We start from the raw sequence: 20770 nt of genomic DNA on the forward strand, positions 1-20770 counted from the left end.
CCTTCCGCTTATGCCCTCCGCGATACTTAACCTACCCCTCCCGTCGGGGCTTGCCTACGTGTCTCTGCCAGCCTGATCAAGACATTCCGGCACGGCGAACCGACTATAGCATACAAGGCGTCGTGCGTGTCGGGCTTGTTTGGCCAGCATGAAACGAACGGGAAAGAGAGAGCGCCATCTCGCGTAGAATCCACTTGCACGCCTAGCTGCCGCTACCCCCCCCCCCCCCTACCCTCCCCCTCTCCCTCCGTTTTGTTATTTCCTTTTGTGCCTCTCACTGGCCGTTTAATTTAGGTATTCGACCTTTCGCTGCGCCTGCTCGCAGCGGTTGGCGTAATCGAGCCTATTTCTCGGCCGTTTCTCCGTGGTTCCCATTTTGTTGTGTTTTTCCTTCGCAGTTGGGTCGTAAACAATCAACAAGGAAGTGCGCGGAGGATTTTGTCTATCTCCCCCCCCCCTCCTCTCCATTTATTTCAGTTTTTCAGCGGGAAAGAGAGTGAGAGAGTAATCAATGGAGTAATCATTCTTATTTAGCCGACAAGACGCTTCGCAATCATTTAAAAGAAAAGCAAATTAAAGAGGAGCTATAGCCCATTTACCGTTGCGTCACTACGTGGAAGAACGTGTCGGAATTCCCCCCCCCCCCCCCCACACCCACTGCGCGTGTTGCTTAAGCGACCGTGCATATGCTTGAAATCAGTTCGCCGAACCGTTCCGGCACGTGACCAAGCGCATGCGCTTACATCTCCAAGCACAGTAACATTTACAAGCATGCCTACCTTCAGTTCTGCAACTGCAGCATGCCCTAAATTAATAAACAGAAAGCAAATGCAGTGGAATCTCGTTGATACGATCTTCACGGGAACCGGAAAATAAAACGTATCATCCGAAAATCGTATTATACGAATGTAATGGTATACAAGAAATAATCGTTGATAAGGAAAAACGTATTATCCAGAAAAATGTATTATGCAGAATTGTATCCACTAGACTCCACTGTAATTATATTTCTTAATCAGTAGTCTACTCACTGTTAATCTACTAATAATGTAATATGAAAATTCGTGCAATTTCGCGAAATGTACGTATTGTCTATATTTGCTTACGTCGTACACTGCTTGGTTGTGTTGAGTACCCATGGTATGCTTATTCCTGTCTGTTCTTTTATTTTCAACAGATACTGTGTTTTTTTTTTTCGTCTGCTAAAAATAAAACAACTTTTTTTCCGCTGTATTTACGGTCCCCCAGGCACCTTGAAGCTGTCTCAGCCGCTTTTCATCTGCTTGTATATCAACGAAAGTGTTCAAAATTAAACCTTTTATTAATTGATTGATTGATTGATTGATTGATCTGTTGATTGATTGATTGATTATCGTCCTAATACTGATTACCACTGCTATGAACATTTATCAGCAAACATCGCCATTTTGTCTTGAATTCCTGATTCCTAATGATTTGAGACAACTGTCGTGGGAACAAGCGTGTGAGCGCGTGCAAGACTCCGTGCATTTATATCAAAGGTTACACCACAAAAAATGTCGAAAATGGTTACGATGATCTCTAGGTTAAGTTAACGTAGGTTGTGTGTGCCGTTACTGCAGACTACTTTAGTAAACGATGCCGCGTAGTTTATAGGCGCACAAATATGTGAAAGTAACGTCCTGTCGTCAATGTCACCGTGCTAAGAGTGAAGAAATGCGAAAATTGACCCACATATGCTTTCATGCGCTAATAATAGCTTTCTTTCACCGACTCGCCCAACAAGAAATTATTTTACAAACGAGCTCGTTTTTATATTTTTTTATACGAATATGGCGTTCCTTACAGTATAACGGCACGAACAACGCTGGCTTATTTATTTGTTTATTCATTTTAAGTTTGAATGCACCAGTGACGTTATCAAAAATTTCAGGGTAATAATTATGCACTTCAACTTCAGTGTCCGGGGTCATGTTTTACATGCCACCGGCACAACAGTAACATTTTGTTAGCTTTTGTAATTGTGTCTCTCACTGACGTAATTGATATATATATATATATATATATATATATATATATATATAGAGAGAGAGAGAGAGAGAGAGAAAGAGAGAGAGAGAGAGACCTATACTATATTCACGTATAGTTAATGCACAGAACGTTGTTCTGCTGTATAGGCTCCCACCACCGTGTTGTTAGCCTCTTCTGCCGTTGCGTCAGACGGGCACCTACATTGCTGGTGAGTTCCGCCTCTATAATGTTATCGCATTAATAAAAATAAATGCTTATCGCGCTTCAAGCACGTATATTTATAACTGACTGCGTAACATACGGCGACATCGATTCGTTAACTCGCGAAGCCACCGAAGCCACTGACCATCATCTATCCAGTGAGCCCCCGCGGCTGGTCAGCAACAGGAAGCGGGACGTATTGGCCAGCCAGACAAGACTCCCCCCGTGCGTAACCTTTAGAGTGAAGCAAGCAAGCGGGGCGGCGCCTGTTTGTCTTTCTTCGAGCGCCGCGTACAGTACGTGGCCAGCGGCCTCAGGGCAGTGTTTGCCTGGAAACGGTCCTCCTTCTTCTTCTCTAACCGGTGTTTGGGCATCGTGGCCCCGCTCGACAACGGACGCGCGCGTTTGCGGTTTCTGTAAGCGACCGGAACTCTATCCGCGTATTTGCACAATTATATAGTGTGCGCGCGCCCTTGAGGAAGCGTGGAGTGTGTGTGCCCGAGCACACTCACTCCAGAAAGCAACCTTCACCTAGCCGTCAGAAGCGTGCCTGTGTGTTTATGGCGCCAACTTGAGGAGCGTTCATTCGTTAAACACAGTGTGTGCCAGAGAGAGGATCGCTGGTTGCTGCGAGCTGGCGAAAGCGCGAAAGGGTTTCACCCATTGGTGGCGGCGAATAAAGCCGTTGTTGCTGGCAGAGATGTGACAAGGGTTGACGCAAGACACGTCGCTTAAGCATCGGTTATGCCTATGATTCAGACCCACGTAAAATTACTGCTTGCTGCCAGATGGGTCCCTTTTGTCTTGTCTAAAGACATTTAGGGACTAGGGGCAAATTTTGCGCCAGGATGAGACGCCCAGTTTGGCAGGTCGAAGGTGAGGCAGGGATATACATATGCAGACGTTTCAGAGCATTGCTCGACCGAAGGGCCCACATAGTAAGTCCTAAGGAATACAATCCAACTTCGCGCAACGCGCTATCATTCAGGCGCTGTGTTTTGTAACGATCCAATTTATTATTCCTTTTTTTTTCTTTTCGTACGGGTCTTCAGGTGAATGTGAAGCAGAAGGAAACGGTCAGGAGGCTAGCGCGAGAAACGGGTAGACAGAGAGAATAAAAATTAACTCGTCCAACAGGTTGCCGTTCAGGCGTCGTGTTTTGTAACGATCCATTTGGTTCTCTATTGATTTCCTGCAGGCGGTCAGGCGAAGATGTGGCAGTGAGATGCGTTTAGCAGACTAGTTCAACAAAAGGACGTAAAGAAAGTAGTATTTGTGAATGCAACCCATCTCGCCCAACGGGCTATAATCCCGGCGCTGAATTTTGTATCGATTCATTTCATTCTTACTCCTTTCTTCCGGTTTTTCATATGAAAGTGAGGCAGAGGGAGACGTTCAGGGAGACTAGCGCGTAAGGCAGGCTGACAAAGAAGTCTTATAGATACAATCCAGCTCGCAGCGTGTTGTCGTTCAAGCGCCATATTTTGTAGCGATCCATTTAATTTTTTGTCTGGGAGTCTTACACGAAAGAGGCTCACGAACAAGTACTTATAAATGCAGCCCAATTCGCCCGGCGGGCTGTTATTGAATTCAAGCGCCATGTTTTGTAATGATTCATTTCATTTTCGTCAACGAAACTAGGGAAAATATAGGAACACACAAAGTTTGCGGATACAACCGAACTCGGTTGAACGTGCTATCGTTGAAGCGCTGTATTCTCTAACAATGAGTTTCATTATCGTTTAAACTACCGATAAAGACACGGTTACACAAAAAGTCCTATGAATACAACCAAACTGTGTGTGTGTGTGTGTGTGTGTGTGTGTGTGTGTGTGTGTGTGTGTGTGTGTGTGTGTGTGTGTGTGTGTGTGTGTGTGTGTGTGTGTGTGTGTGCGTGTGCGTGTGCGTGTGCGTGTGCGTGTGTGTGTGCGCGCGCGTGCGCGTGCGTGCGTGCGTGCGTGCGTGCGTGCGTGCGTGCGTGCGTGTGATTGGCTCAAAAACGACCTCGTCACCATTGTCACCGTGATTGTTGTCGTTTGGCGCGACGGATGATACGAAGAGAAGAATGAAAAATAACACGGATCATAACAAAATATGGTCCCACGACTGGGACTCTCTTTAAAGCATTTGAGATCTGAGCGCCCGGCCGGAGCTCCGGAATTGGTAATTGAGGAGGTATACGGGTGAGGCAAGATTTTTATTGCGATAATTTTGTGATCTCTGAACAATGGTTGTACCAAAGGCTGAGACAGAATGCTAAAAAGGATTGTAAATGGCGGGAGCAATCTGTGACCGCTATGAACGTCATCTGCTACGACCCAAAATTTGCTGTGAGCTGACTTGCCAGCCCTTGGCTAGTCCGTCACCAGTGTTTGTATTCAATTAAAAAAATTGTCCCGTGAATCCCACCTTGAATTTTGCGTTCAAATTCTGTAGTTACACTGTTATATAAATGCAACTACTGTAAAAGTCCTTATAGTACTTCCTCTTTTAGAAGTAATTCGCTGTTCGAGGGCACTTTCCCATTCAATAAGCAACAATTGCACACGAAGCTGACATGGTGTTATCTATCCTCTCAACTCTTTTTTTTCTTCCGACCATGTCTGCAGGTACCAGAAGCTAGCGACCGTGGAGACAGCGAGTACATCGGTCCTGATATCTGGAGCGATTACCTTACCTCGGAAGACAAGGAGGCACCCCTGAACTGATCGAGACCATCGCCCAAGGGAATGTGAGTAGGAAACGCCTGAATCGTGCCGCTCAATGTACTACTTTCCGTGCGATGTACTTCAGCCCGAAATTGCCTTGGGAGGCACGGTTAGAGGCTGAGGGAATGCCTGGCTTAATTGGCCGTGTCACCATGTCAGCAACGTAGCGACCGGATGCAGTTTTCTGCAGGAGCAGAAAAAAAATTATCCTTTTCAGTTACGAATTATGGTGGACTGTCAAAGAATGTGTGAAAGTTACAGTATTTTGTTTCAAGGCCTATTGAAATAAAGTCAGAATTGTTGGATATGATGCTTTATGCATGTTCTAGTGAGTCCTTAAGGCTACGGTGCAATCACATATCGACCTAATGTGCAACCGTTCATGTCAGGTTCTTTTTAACAACGAAGCTGTTTAAGCCAGCCGTAATTTGTGGTGCGTAGCCCTGGAAGCCATGGCAACCCGGAGGAGGACGAGACCGCGTGCGCATGCACGCAGGTCTCCTCCTCGCCAGCTCTCTGCCTTCCCGACCCTGCCTCTCTTCTCTCCCCGGCGCGCTGAGCCAGGAGAAAAAAAAATGGCGAAAGCTTGCACTAGGCCGCGCAAAGCTCAAGACACAGCGAAGCTGGCAGATTGATATCGAGCGTCTAGCCTCCAACGCGTTCGGCGTCGGCAAGCAGCAGCGTTCTTGGCACTGTGCTAGCCTTGGTTAGCCTGCCTGCGTTTGTGGCATGCCAGGAACGCTGTCGCTCGTAGGCGCCCACGCTTCCAGCGCTAGTCACGCGAAATGTCGCGAAAGGGAAGGTACTTCCGAAAATGATCGCTCGAGAATGCCTTCCTACATGCGTTGTTAAGGTAAACCAAGTTAAGACCTAGCAGCAACCTAGTTCATACCTAGCAATAGCAACCAGTAAGCTTCGCTGTGCCTAAGCTTTTTATAAAAGGAGAAAGAGAACGCTCCTTTTTGAAAAGCAGAGTGATTAGCAAGGGACCGATAATTAATACAGAGAAAGAATGTAGGGGAAGTTAATTGTTATGTTTAGTTGAAATGTAGAAATAATCATGAAAATAATAAATTCTACATTTCAATTAAACATAGCAATTAACTTCGCCTATTCTTTTCTGACCTCATTATCTGACACTTCGTATGATTGTGATAGACAGAAACCGAGCCCCTGTGTTCCACGTAGTCTTCTCGCTTATGAATAAGTTAACTATTGGCTGCAAGAACAACGAGAAATTTAAAAAAAGAATAAAGAAACGACTGTTTCACCGTTGCTGACCGTAGAGTATCCCGTCAAGCATGGTTATGTGCCTTAGTGAAACGGTCTTGTGTAGAAACACTCTGAGCACTGAAACGAAATGGAGCCACATAGAATATGCAGGTTGTTCAATTTACCCGCGTCTGTCAATGCCAGAGCTTCCTTTTCTTGCAATCTCTGGACAGAATTGGTAGAAATAAGTCGCCTACACGTTCACACCGTGACGGAAAGAAAGGGGGTGGGGGGAGGGGGGGGGGGGGGGAGAGAGAGACAATGTGAGAGCCACATACTTCTGCTACACGGTTTCCCAGAAATCAGTCGAGAAAGGTAGGGGGTGTGCAAATATTGGAAGTTTCGAATACGGATCTAAAAGTTCTTGCTATTCCATTCGTAATTGATTCGAGAATTACGTGTGCGAATATTCGAAATTTCTAATGGAGGGATCGAATATTTATTACTATTCGAGTCGTACCGAATTGAGAACAAGGCCAGGCGCTAACAAGGCAAAACATTATAGACGGCCTCCTAACTACACTGCAGTAACCTCTACTTCTGCCCGCCAAGATGACTGTGCGGTGCTGCGAAGTGTGCACGTACGTGTTGCACAGAAACAGTATGCTGTGTCATTATATTCACCATACAACCACCATCCTTCCTCTTCGCATCTTATCTCTGTTATTAAAGACGATAGTCTTTCTTGGGGAACTTAAACGCTGAAAATTTGGTACACAAGGAGAAGTTTATTGTCATCTCTACATTTTTTACAATTCACAGCTGTAACACCATTCATTTTTCTTGATATACTGGTATCTGTTTACATTGGTCTGTCTGTCTGTCTGTCTGTCTGTCTGTCTGTCTGTCTGTCACCCGATTCAGCCACCCGGCCAAAGTTGGACCACTTGCTTACCGCCCACACTACTTAAACTAGTACGGCTGTTCATACTTGTGAACGTTATCGATCACAAAGTAAATATTACGCATATCTGAGGCGCAACATCACTAGGTAAGTATTAGGAGGTGTGTTCCTTTAATAGAAAATACATAGATACGTAACTCTAAAGACCCTAGTTTCCTAAGCTGCTCTGAAAATACCATGCTATGCGCGCCGACCAACGACGTTCCCCGACTGCGCGCCGACGAGCGCCCTCTGCCATGGAGGAAGGAAACCCTCTGCACAAGCTCATGTTTCCCGATATATTGCCAGATGGCGTCCATGTCTCACGCAGCGCCTCCTCAATTTTATCAATGCCAGCCAGATGCGGCCGATTCAACATAAAGGAAGCGCTGTCTGAGGCAGGGCAAAACATAAATGGCCGCTTGATGAAAAAATGCGGTAAAATGAAATCTGGTCAAACAAACCTCCATTGCATTCGTCATGCCAGGACGGAAATGGTACGAGAACAGCATCACGGGTGGCCGCGGATCAGACCAGCACTCATGTAGTACGGCCGGCAGAAGACTTTCGACGACATTTGCAGCGAAGCACGCAGATACGCGGCAATTTTTTCCCCCAAACCCCTTCCCCAGCGTGGACCAGCAGGGTAAAGGCACTTCACTCAGGTCGAACCTCTCCACCTTTCTGCCATTAAACATTATCTCTCAGCGGACAAGAATAGTTTGGTGAGTAACAACGGCATAGACTTCACCTAAGCCGTCTCAGCCACCTACGGGCAACAGGCCTTCGGCCTGGCCGCCCACCCGACCTTGAACGTTGGATTCATGGACCGTATCATCGTTCACTTCTAGATTTTTTTGCATGAATCAAGTCTGTTCGTGTATTTTTGATATACTTTGTATTATGCCTATGGGCAAGCTTTCGAAATAAAAAAACAACAACGGCATAGCAAGTTAGAATAGCCTATAAATATATATAGTTATCCAGCTGGCACAAGTTTTGCTGCAGAGTTATAATGTTTGACAAATTAATTTTACTACTAAGTACAACGAGAAAGCTATATACATGAGCTCGATGCATGAGGCACGTTCTTTTTATTTCAACACAGCAAGGACGCGTACCTGCAGTAAACTACGGAGCAAAACACTTGCTTCTTTCTTGGCTAACTTGGCCGTCAAGAACGCATAACTGGATGTTTTTCTGGGGTCGTGGTAAACACACCGCTTCCTCAGCTTGAACAAAAGGGCGCGTTTCAGCCAAGGAGGGTTTTAAAAAAAAGAAAAGAAAAAAAGCTCCTTGGTATCGGCGCCATTGACAGATGCAGCCATCGCTCCCTAATGCAACGACATCCGAGATCTGCAGCGCGCGCATGCGCGCTTCCAGATCTCGTAAGTAATGCTTATACCATAAAATTATTTACCATATGAAATGAAGGTCAATCTGGCACCACAGTCTCTTCGACTTTCTTGACGGGCGCTGTGCGAGAGCAAACAAAGAAAACCCATTCTGTTGTATATCGTCGTACACTTCGTGGTCGCAGTTATTTGAGGCTTAGGCAGTTTTTCGATAGGACGGGAAAAAGCTCGCGACCAATAGAATTCCGCGAGCCTGCCAGAGCCGCAAGGTTCAACGTATAGGCAATGGCAGACGCAGCTATCTGTATGACGTCATGGCCTGGAGGAGTCTCTATAGGCGGTATCAACCACCGCAATTTGCTGACGCTAGTAAAATTTGACACGAGTATAATACTTTCTATTTACTTAGCAATGACTCACAGTGGTCGAAGTATAATCTTTCAATGCGTACTTGTCGTTTCACTGATGGCGCTAGGTGTACAACTTAAGATAGCTTCCAGGATACGCGAAGGGGGACAACTGTACATCCAATGCCTCCCATGAGGACCTTGAGCTTGGTAGGACGAATGAAGGCCAGATATTTCTTCCTGCGCTGTTGAAAAGAGGACTGCGCCCGCACTCACACGCACACAAACACAAGTGAAGACTACGCCGCTGTCAAAGGGATGCTCAAGCGCATCTTTCGAGGACCAGAGGACCGACAATTACGTGGTGCTCGCTCCACTCGCGGGCGTGAAGACGCGGAAAGGAAGACCATGCCAGTCCGCGACCAGCTACCTACTCGAGAATAGAACCCAACGCCGCCGACGTTCGCGGCAAACGCTTTTCATCGTCGCTTGCGCACATGCTTTTCTCGGGGAATCAACGGCAAGCGAAGAGATGCTGGCGTGGCCTCCAAGTATACAGGCGCGCGGATCGGAGGCGGACAGCAGTCCATTGAATCTAGATAAAGAGGAGAAACACTACATAAAAAGAAAAGGAGGGAGGGAGCAGTGGAAGCACTGAACGCATAGCGCCTATGCTGGCAGCGTCCAGTCGCCGATAGCAGGGCGACAGTCAGTCGAGCGGAACGACGGTGGTGGTAGTACGCTCAGCGGCAGCCCGCTCAAGAGACCGAACGGCTCGCAATCGCCGCAATCGTCGCGGCTCGTCGCCCCGCCGACCGTTTGCCGCTCTTCGGACACTGGGGTGTCGGTGGATGGTTGTCGTGGCTCGTTCCTCTCTTTGAAAGCAGCGTCCAACGTTTGTTACGTGCAGCGGCGAGCAACGGTGTATAGCGGTCACATCAGTGGGTGCGAGCTTAGCCATATGAGAAAGAGAGAGAGGTTCTTTAATGAATCCTGAATAGCTATAATATGCCTGGAGGCACGCCTAGCGTGCTACTTTCAGACGGGCTGGATGAAATACGGAATCATACTCACAGTGCACGACGAATGCGCAACCTACACAAAACACACCACACAACACTTCACAAACTAATGTATTCCATTGTGTCCAGTGTCTCTGAGGAAGATTAAGAAGTGGCTTCGTTACTCCAAATACACAGGCAGCGTTAGTCCGTGGGCCGAGGACGTGCCTTGGGTCAATAGACGACAGTCTTTGATGAATGTTAAGTGCTCACATTGTTAAAAGGACATTGGTGACTTGAGAAATATCGCAAAAAAATTGTTTTAAAGTGTTTATTTTGTTTGAGAACCTGCATTTGTGTTGCTATTTATTTCTAACAAAGATGGTACTAGGAATGCCTATGGCGCTTACTTTTGCTGCTCTTGTTAATTGAAAAAGAAACTGCCAGACGTATTTATTATTACTTATTTAAGCTTCAAAATTACAAGGTATAGTACAACCTTTGTATTGACGAGTAAACTCGACATCAGCAATTACGGGGTTAGATGGACACCGAGGAAGAAACGCGAAATCAGCTTTGGACAGGTGGACCAGCCGCGACAGCTCAGTTGCTATGGCGTTGCGCTGCTGTGTATGAGGTGGCGGGTTCGACCGCTGCCGCGGCGGTCGCATTGCGACGGGGACGGAATATTTTTTTTTAAAAGCAGCATATCCAACGAGTTGGAGTCTATATACAGCGAATCTTTGCGTGGGTGCATAAAAAGTCGAAACACGAGTCTGTGTTTATTGAATGTCCTCGCAAAGTGACACGGAAGGCTTTATTCAGGTACGGTAGAGATGGTAATGAAATGCCACCGCAGCTGCCGCGGATGCGCACAGGCGAGCGCCATCTGTTGGTGGTGCAAGGAACCCAGCGGGGCGCGTGGCGCGAGCACTCCGCTGTGTATTGGTTGACCTATTCGGCAAGAGAACAGCCAGGCCGCAGCACCCACGGTCACGAAACCCGGCGAGGTTCGCAAAGAAACTTTTAAACGGTTGTGTACCGTACAGTGGGTGCACTTTAACTCCACGCGGTTAAAATTATTCCGGAGCCTCCTAGTACAGCGTTCCTCATAACCGATTGTGCAGCTCCCTTAATTCTTCTTTAAGTTTAGGATAATGGAACATTCTTTCAAACATCCATTTTCATTTCATATGGCGCAAGAAATGTTGACTATACAAGTATACCAAAGCTGGCTTCACTTGACATATTGGAACAAATCCCCACTAGTGCCCTGGGACAAAAGTGGGGACGCAGTCAACGGTTAAAAGATCATGACAAAGAGCGATACAGCATTTTCTGGCTTATCAATCCTCCGCTCAGGATACGACTAAGTTTTACGGCGTCCTAGAAACGTTGGAATTACTATTACAGCTTAACTCAATCATCCTCTTTTGTGGCCGTTTAACGCTACAGCCCATCTACATCGCAAAGGCAGTCGGCGGCCCGGTGTCCTACCTCTCGCTTGCGTGTCAGCCCCGGGGCTTCCATGTACGCGTCGCACAGTCAACCCACTCCGCGTCGTGGCAAATCTGTCCCATATAGACGCGGACGTCCCTGTTCCAGTGCCGATCTGCAAAAAGACAAGGAACAAAGATAGAACGAAAAAGAAAGCTCCTGCTATCAGGAAGTAGGTTGTTTGGCGAAGTTGGGGCGGACAACACACACCACTGAACAGCGTGCACGCTATAGGCGCGCTGTTTGACTCCGAAGTGCGTTGCACGCAACAGGATCTGCAGGCTATAGCCGATCGGTCACCTCAGGCGTCGCTGGCACAGCCAGTATCTCTTCTCACCGACAGCCCGCAGCGGTCGTCAAAGGGGGGTAGCTGGCGGTGTGATTCCTCCTCACGGAAGCCGCGTCGTGTGAAGGGGTTCGGGGGTGGGATTGCTCTGGCTGTTCACCGGGCACGCACTGAAGCTTGGTCGAGCGAATAGCTCCCGGAAGAAGCTATAGTACATGGGCGAACACTGCGAAGGCGAAGAAGGCAGTGGGTCATTGGCTGGGCGAGGCGACAAGTGACCGCGCAAAACGACAACGCGACAATGCGCCGCGGTGTTTGGGATGGGTAGTTGTTGTTCGCGGTTGCGTCAAAAGACGGTTTTTCTGCGGTTCGATGGGGAGGGGACTCTTTCTCTATAAGAGTCGCATCGTCGCTCGCGGTCCGGTCGTAGCGTCGTCTTCCTTCGTCTCGTTGTTGGCACCTTGTGCCTCCTGGGAACGGGTGCGTCCGTATGCCTGACCTATAACGGCGATGTGCGCTATAACCACGGTCGTGTACGGGCCGTGGCGTGCAGAATTGTTTTTTTTTTCTTTTTCGTGAACACGTTCGTTCGCACGCGCGTTCCGAGTGACCTTCAGTGCTTTCAGAATTGGGCTCGTCGTAGAGTGTATTGAGGCGCGGTGCGGTGAACGGGTTTGTCGTGTCTCACCCTTACTTCATTCGCATCACGCGCTGTGGCACAATAAGAATAAATAATTTGACTATGATAACTCACATGGCAGTGAACTTCCAGAAGCGGTAACTAAGGCCCCATCAGCACGCTACAGAACTAGTATGTAGATATGTACGTATGTTCAAAGAACGCCGTGAAATCGAAGATCTCCGTATATAAGTCATTTATTTTTGTGCCTTATAAGCCTGAGTCGGTAGTGCTCGAGATATATTTTTCTTTTCTGTTTTATATAGACCAGGGTCGCGGGTTCGAGGTTGATGTAGGGTGCAAATGTGGGGCCTATTAGTATAATGGAATAGGTGCCAAGGGAAGCGAAGCAGTCGGGAACTGCAGATAGCTATAAGGGGAGTGATGAAGTTGGCAAATTTGCAGGCAAAGGTTGGAGTCACGTGAATCTAGACAAAGTAATTGGGTATCGCTTGGAGAGCCCTTTGTCCTACAGTGGCCATATGTGTATTATGATGATGACGATGTTGAAAGGAAGAATTTTTCATCCACCCGAATGTACATGCTACGTAGCATGAAGCTACAGAGAAAACCCAAACGGGCTTCTCAAAGCTTCGCAGTTGAGGAAAAATTCGTCCTGGTCCCGGGACGAATTTTTTTTCTCTCAAATACGAGACGTCCTGTAAACCCGGTATGGCAAAAAATTCGTCCTTGTCCGGGACGAATTTTTCCTCAACTGCAAAGCTTTATTTCTCAGAAACCTGTTCGGGTTGCCTTTGTAGCTTCGTGTATAGGAGCACCCGACGCGTGTCGCCAACATCGCGATGTCTGATACTGATCACCGCGTTTCATCGTTATCATTGGAGCCTGTTTGCGCTTCACAGCAACATGCTAAACGGTTGTCTAACAATATCCTTGAAAAGGTTTCGCGGCGCTTTGAAACTTACCAATCGAACATGACCGAATACACTCGCCGGTAAAATTATTCACGCAAGCGGACCCCGTGACGCCGCTAAACAAGGGCCTGGATGGACAAAGAAAATCAAGAAATAGATTAATAAATAAAACGAGTTCGTTTTGTTATTCAGCGGCAGTCGTGTGCATGCTACACGCTCCGCTGCAACTGAGTCATTCGAAACCTTGCGCAGTTGTTTTCGCTTCAGCGCTCCGACATTGCTCGCCGCCTCGCGCGTCTGAGTCAGCGGCGTTCAAGGGTGGAGAACCAAGATCACCGCCGCGATGGAGCCAGGGATGACGAGCACCCAGAGGGCATGGCACGCAGTAATGCTCGGCGGGGCAGAGAAAACCGGCTTCGTGTACGGAGCACGCCGACGTCGGGAGCACGATCCAAGCGACCACCTGCACGCCCTGTCACTGGGGCCTTAGAGCAGAGTAGCGCACTATAGGCAACAAGGGAGCAGAAGCGAAGTGCTAGAAATGGAGTTATACTTCGCTTCGCAGCCGCCGAACACACAACCCGCAATCTAAGCCTGCAGGGAGGAAACGAACTATAGCTTGGAGCATTGCGCAGCGCGATTGAAGCCAAACGAGTCGGCCCAACACGTGATCGTCGGCGTCGGAGCGCGCGGTATGTTATAGTGCTCCCGCTATGGCAGGCGGAGGCCACGGCAGAGTAGACAAACAAGTGCGCATCAGTTAAAAACTAACGGGAACCGTACGTTCTCGGCCGGTATGCTGAGTCTCGGAGGTTATGTCTTGACCCAACTTTTCGAGGTAAAAAGCGAAAGAGAATGGCTTCAGGGAGAGTCTGGCAATATTAGATTGCACAGTATTGTCAACGTTTATGTAACTTCGGTGCATGACAGCTACTATTTTTTTGAAGGGCAAGAAATAGCACAAGAGAGAAAGGAGAGGAAAGGCTATTTAATGACTCCCGGACGGATTTGCCACGTGGCATGCCCATAGCATGCTACTCCAGATGCGTACGATGAAAAAGGATACGAACAGTGCACGTCACAGATACACAGCATGCGCTAAAACACACCACAACACTCCTCAAACTAAGGTATACCTCACGTAGGCCAATGTCTCTGAGGAAGTATAAAAGGAACTTAGTTGGGCCAGATGCATAAGCGGTGCAAATTCCATGGGCCAAGTACGCGCGGCAGCTGAAGGGATGGCAGTCTTTGATCAATGTACAGTGCGGACATTAGGGTTGTTCTTTCTAATTTAAACCTGCATGCGCAGATAAACACGCGAAGCACTATTTACAACACAACCGCTCACTACCAACTGTCTTTATTCCAGGATATAAAAGCATAAACGTCCACGCATGCATGCACCACACGAAGCAACTGCCGTATAGTAATGTCTTTCTTATTCGTGTGCATTGACACGCAACATAGGGTATACTGATATATATATATATATATATATATATATATATATATATAAAAGCATGGGGGCCCGTTTCATGAGCATACTGCAAAGATTCGTGAAATGCATTGTTTATTAGTCCTCTCTCATAGTCGTCAAGTTGGCCAGTTCTTAACATACCTGGCTTCATATTCGCGGACTGCATTTGTCGGCATGTCCAATGTAGATGAAGGGCGTCCGCTGTGGACGCTGGAACCGAGCACTAGCTTCCGACACTGGACATTGTTTTCAGACGATTGACTCCAGGTCCAAGTGACGGCTTATTGTAAGCACTTAATTCCGCGGTCCGATGTCTCAATTGATGGAGATTTTCTCCACCAGAAAAATATTATGGAAAGGTTGGATAGTCTTTGTGCAGCACTCACAGCTATGCATCCATGAAAGTGATTTCATCGGGTAACAGAGAGAAAGAAGGTTCATCAACGCACTGAAACTGATTCATTTTTTACATGGAAGCAATATCACGCAGGTCCTGCGCAAATCGGCGTAAGCGAGGCCATATATAGTAAACCGGCATGACAAAACGGCGCATCTCGATAAAGGCGCGCAGTGGACTTCAGCGACGAACGCACCCGGCAACCGTCAACCAAGGTGGCGGTAAATATAGTTACAGTAACTCTAGCGGTAAACGCGACACAGCGCCATCTACCGCTCACGTGTAGAATCTAAACCTTCTAACGACACAAAGCTCTTACGCGAGAGCACGTTCACCTAATTAAGCGCGCGCCTGATACGTGTACGTGTTTAAGCGATCACGTGCGTCTAGTACGTGTATATATTAATACAAACTGGCGCGCGCGTGTGTTATGGCGCGCTTCGTGCCGTGGCGCCCTGCTTCTCGTGTTGCTAAAATGTAAAATAATTGACACCCTTAAAGGTGAGTAAGGGTGTACACTGGTTTATAGCTCACGCCCTTACACCAAAATAGCGTAAGTGTCAGCGTAAGGGTAGGAGTTATAGACCAATTTACACCCTTATTCACTTTTAAGGGTGCAAATTATTTTAAGGTTTGAAGTTATGAGTTTATATGCCGATTGATGTTTATAGGCCTACAAGTGCTACTGTGCTGTGAGGTGCGGTGATAGTATGCGGCGACAGTGACCGACTGTGATTGGGCATCTGTGCGCCCTTTCTTTCTCTCTCTCTCTACCTTCCTGTCACTTTACCTCCATCTCCCTTCTCTCTCCAGCGTAGGGTAGCAAACCGGATGTTCCCCTCTGTTTAACCTCCCTGCCTTTCACCTCTCTTTTCTTTCTCTCTCTCTCTACACTCTTACTCCCTTCAAAAAACGCAAATTATATTACAGTGTATAGGGTGAAACGTGCCCCTAACTGCCCTCCCTCTTTCCCCATACTCGCAGGCTGTTGGCTCCCGTCGGTCCTTCCCGTCTTCCCTGCCTCTCGCTCGGCCGCCTCCTTCTCCGTCCCCGTCGTCGTCCCGTCGTCGTCGTCGTCGTCCCCGCCGGTGGCGCCACCATGTCGCTGAGCTCGAAGAACACGGACGGCTCCCCGCGTAGCAGCGGCAGCAGCTGGCAGCCGGGGCTCCCACCTCGAGAGTTCGTGCGCCGGGTGCCGCTGCCGCAGGTGGTGCGCATAGCCGAGCGCGTGCACTCGCCTTCGAGCCTGGACCTGAGCCAGCCGCTGGTGCTGTACGGCGCCTACCGGTGCCGCAAGGTGCACGCGCGCTCCCTGGCGCCCGACGCGCGCAGCTCGGGACTCAGCACCACGGGCCCGCCGCTCGTCATCCCGGAGAGCTACGCCGGTGAGTGCTTTAGCGCAAGTTCTTGGGCCAGTTGGTGCATGCTGAACTTGAAAAGGGGAGTATACCAGCGAATACACAAGGACGCGTACACAAGAAAAAGGCGTTAGACGCGGACGGACGCTGTGTTTGTGACGTTAATTGTGCTGGACGCTGTGCACGATCGCGCCGGTGAGTGCGCGACCGCACGGGCTGGATAGAGCCGAGGTGCTCTTCTGGATACAATGCGGGCAGTATTGAGCGAGTTGGAACAAATTCTTGATTTACAGCAGGGGAAAAATATGCTGAAGCTTTCCATATTGAAAAGCGTGCGAATAACTCGCGAAGACGAGGGAGAGAAATGTGCAGGAAACGGACGGAGACAAGTTCTTCTAGTAATTCTCCCGCTAGACTAAACTCTACATATAACATTGATCTATTAAATATTTTCAACACCATAAGCTATATATGGTCGCGTTTGATTTTGTTATACGTTGTTATGCATTCTGTCATGTAGATATTAGAGAGGTTTAGCTTGTCGGGTAATCAGGTAAACACAGGCGGACCGGGCGTTGGGGCGGAGGCGCATACGTGAGCGGCCTGTATAGTGCTGCCACCTCATGGGACAGAGATCAAACAGACAAAAACAGCTAATATTGCAGTAAGCAAGTGTATTCTACTTCGCTGCTGGTGTAAATTTTCGGCAGTAGCGTAATCGTGTTGCTGGCAAAAATTTACACCAGCAGCGAAAGTAGAATACACTTGGTTATTGCAATATTAGCTGTTTTTGTCTGTTTGATCTCTGCGCACCACGAGGTGGCAGCACCATACAGGCCGCTCACGTTTACGCCGCTCCCCAACGCCCGGTTCGCCTGCGTTTACCCGATTACCGGACAACCTAAACCTCTCTATTGACCCTTTTCCCGGCGCTCCCGTGGGCGCTGCTATGTTTGATCACATGGTGACGCGTCCATTGCTTGCCTCAGCTGCCTCCGTGTTTACAATGCAAGCGCGTGACGCCGGTGCGGCGCAGCAAACCTCCGTTTCAACGCATATCGTAGACGGTGACTGTGTGCACGACACGAAGCTTTGGCCACAGCTTTAGAGGACATGTAAGTGCTTTTAGAGCTCATTACGCCTTCACCAAACGGCGCGAACAGCGTATGCGGTGCTTGTACTAAAAGCGGCGCTAGAAACGTATTCCAAGCTGTCCAAACTTTCCGCTTATGAATTAAATCAGGATCAGTGTGCTCTTCGTTCTTTATTTGGCAAACATTTTGAAGTAAGCGGCTTTTCATGTTTCCTGTTCAGTAAAGTTCCTCGGTTCCCCGATTCGGCCACTATCTGATTGTTTATTTTCAGCCTAATCACTCGCGGGTGTGCTCTGCCGCGATAGATTTGTTCTTTCTGCGCACAAAGCTTGGAATGTAAATGTTCTGTACTTTGCGGTAGCTCGTAGCAAAGGTGTACTATCGCTTGCCCCTCGCCTACTCTGTGGACCATCACGAAACGTTCAGCTTCCAACATTCGTGTCTTGTCGGTGTAGTCGCCGTCACTCATGCTTCGGCACATTGATTCAAGTGAGCGCGCATTCACTTATTATTGATACGTTGGCGATAGGGTGGGCGTGAGTTTGCGTGCTCGTAGGGGTGGATGTGTGTAGATAACGTGCGAGAAGCTTACTATATATGCCAGTAAGTGGCGCTACTTCCTTTTGTAACGAGCGGTACTCACTCTCAAGTGCCGACGTTCCGGAGTTGAAGTCCTTTCTTCGGAGGTTAGGTATACAGCGCTGGCGGATGAACTAACTTTTTTTTTATCCTCGAGGAAAGCCGTGCATCGCGAAAGGCCGGCAACACAGGCAGTGCTTATGTAGCAGCGGTGACACAGGTTGATTCCGTTCCTGGATATATTCCTTATATTCGCATTCTTTATATGCGAATCACTATCTTTGCAGCTAACTACAGCACACGTCTTCCCTTTATCGTTGCACATTTTGCAGCATGAATTGGGCACAGCGCATTAGCGAACACCCAGTTGCATTTCCGACAGCTGATCGCACAGCAGCAGGGCAGAAGCAGCACTGGTTTCGTATTCGTGCGCATTCGTTGAGGCAACGTATGGCGCGCCGCCGAAACCGCCATCTCGTTCCTATAGAGAAAACTGCTCCGCGAATAGGGTCGATACCTAGATATGTCAGTTGTCCATTTGCAAAACTGTCGACTATATATGTGTGCATGTTTTCAGACTCTCTTGTGCACTTACACTAGTTTATGCGGTACTCTGTGTGTCCCAGAAAGCGTCATTTCATTCCATTATGTGCCTTCCGTAACTCGTGCGAGGAACTTCGTAAATGTTCGCGGTATTTTATCGTCTCCGGTGATTTTTCACTATTTTTCGTACTTTCAGTTTTGCTTGCCCTGCGAAGACAAGTAGCCGGCGCCAATAAAGGCGCAATGCTCTCCTTTAAATTCATATCAATAAATAAATAAAACTTTCTCTCCGAAACACAAACGTGCCCTCTAGCTTCACCAAGGCATCATTGGAGTGTCTCGACGCACACATCAGCGCAATTTCATGCACAGATTCACCTTTCTCTCCTATATAAGAAGTCATCAGCCCCGCATTTGCAATTCGTACACCCCATCTCGCCATAAATGCGATATGGTCTGCTTACGTCAGGCTAGGGCACTTCTGCGTCTCCGAAACATTCCCGAGGTGTTTATGGCATCCGTCACGGAAATGGTAAACACGACTTTACCGCTACCGTAGAATTCAGTAGATAGCAAACGACATTAGTTGGGGCGAAGCGAACACAAATTCGGAGTTAAAAGCTAGCCGGGTTACCGCAAAAACATAGCATGTCGCTAACCACGACCCAGGATAGGTTTATTTTTGTTGATCGAATTCCAGTTTCACCATGTGTAAAGAGCACTGCATCTCAAACACCATCTCAACAGCACAACCTTTTACTGGACTGTTATCTCTCTTTTCTATGCCTCCTCTTATTCTTACACGTTCTTAGACCTTTATTCGGCGAAATAAAAAAAAAATTCTAACTCAAGACGGAACGGTATACCACGAAAACATATCTCGTTGCTAACCACTCGCTCCCGTCCGTCCGGATTCTTGCGTCGATCGCATTCCTGTTTTTTTCAGTATGCACCGAGCGTTGTGATGTCGTTACCTTCGAGGGACCTCTTGGCATGCCAAAAGGGGTATTCGACTTCCCAGAAAAAAAAAAGAAAAGAAAACTAAAAAGAAAATCTCACGCGCAAATTCAACTCAGCACCTCAAGCGTGAAGCAATTTCTCTCTTTTCCTTTTTCTCGAGGCAAGAATTCAGGGTGGTTAATCATTCACGTTCGACGCGCTGCCGGCTTTTCCCACACCCCTATCTCTTGCACGACGACACACTCGAAATCGTGAATCACGTCCTTAGGTATATGCGTCTACTTGTCAGCCTTTTTATCTCGGCAATTTCTCTTCTCATAGTGCTGCTTGTCTTTTTTTTTTTTTGTTCTTGCATTTTGCGCGTGCGCGCGTTCCTCTTAAACGTCGCTTAGTGGTGCCAAGCGCATATTGCACCCGGCGTTAAAAAATCGCAATTTTGCGTCTCTCTTCTTAGCTTGCTGCTAGTGATCCGAATTGCAAAATTACGCGAGATTTATAGCCCGCACATCAGCTACTGCGAAGCCACCATCTGTTGTCAGGAAAAACGCGCAGCATGAATTAAGGAAGCTGGTATGGTCTCGGCCACAGGACGGGAACACGATTTGCCACGCTCTTACCGCTCTCCAGTATTCAAGGTGCATATAGGTTAATGCGTCTATACAGAGTTCCAGTAGACTCCAGTTTTCGTTGGGACTTGTCGTTTGGTCTATACCGTAGATGTAGATTGTCGTAGACTGCCTTTTCTTGTATTTTGTCTTCGTCTGTTCAATGTGTATGGACAAATGTTTAGGGGGAGTGCGCAGACAGCAGTCTTTGTTCGGCCGTAAGTGTTTAGATTGATTGTATACATTATACAGATGTCGTGAAATTCGTCCTTAGCCTAAATAAACTTGTGCAGAAAAGTGAAATCCTTATTATAAACACACGTGCTTTCATATTATCATACGAGATTATTGGGTACGGGGCATATTTGTCATATGAAATTTTTGCTTAACATGGTTAATGATTGGTCGTTGCGCGAGGCGTCGGATGGTCGTCGGTGACGCAGCAATTCTGCTGCTGATCATGAATAGCGGGTTCGATTCGCAATGGTTGCGGAATGTTAAAAAGCTCGTGTGCTTATTGTTACGTGATCGTTAGAACACCGACTGGTTAAAGCTAATGAGGAGCCCGTCCGACAGTGGTTTTCCTCACAGTCATTGCCCATCGTGGGCGCTCAGGAACGTGGAATCCCCAACCCACGTC

General features: G+C 47.8%; 1 protein-coding gene across 1 annotated transcript in view; it reads left to right on the forward strand.

Moving 5' to 3' along the window:
- LOC119431077 (uncharacterized) overlaps positions 1-20770 on the forward strand; it is a 141047-nt gene that overhangs the window by 62207 nt on the left and 58070 nt on the right. The window contains 2 exon segments of the mRNA XM_037698534.2: positions 4821-4942; positions 15976-16376. Coding sequence (XP_037554462.1) covers positions 4941-4942; positions 15976-16376 — 403 coding nt within the window. The 5' untranslated portion in view covers positions 4821-4940.

The sequence above is a fragment of the Dermacentor silvarum genome, chromosome 10, assembly GCF_013339745.2.
Source record: "Dermacentor silvarum isolate Dsil-2018 chromosome 10, BIME_Dsil_1.4, whole genome shotgun sequence".
Classification (NCBI taxonomy): Eukaryota; Metazoa; Arthropoda; class Arachnida; order Ixodida; family Ixodidae; genus Dermacentor; species Dermacentor silvarum.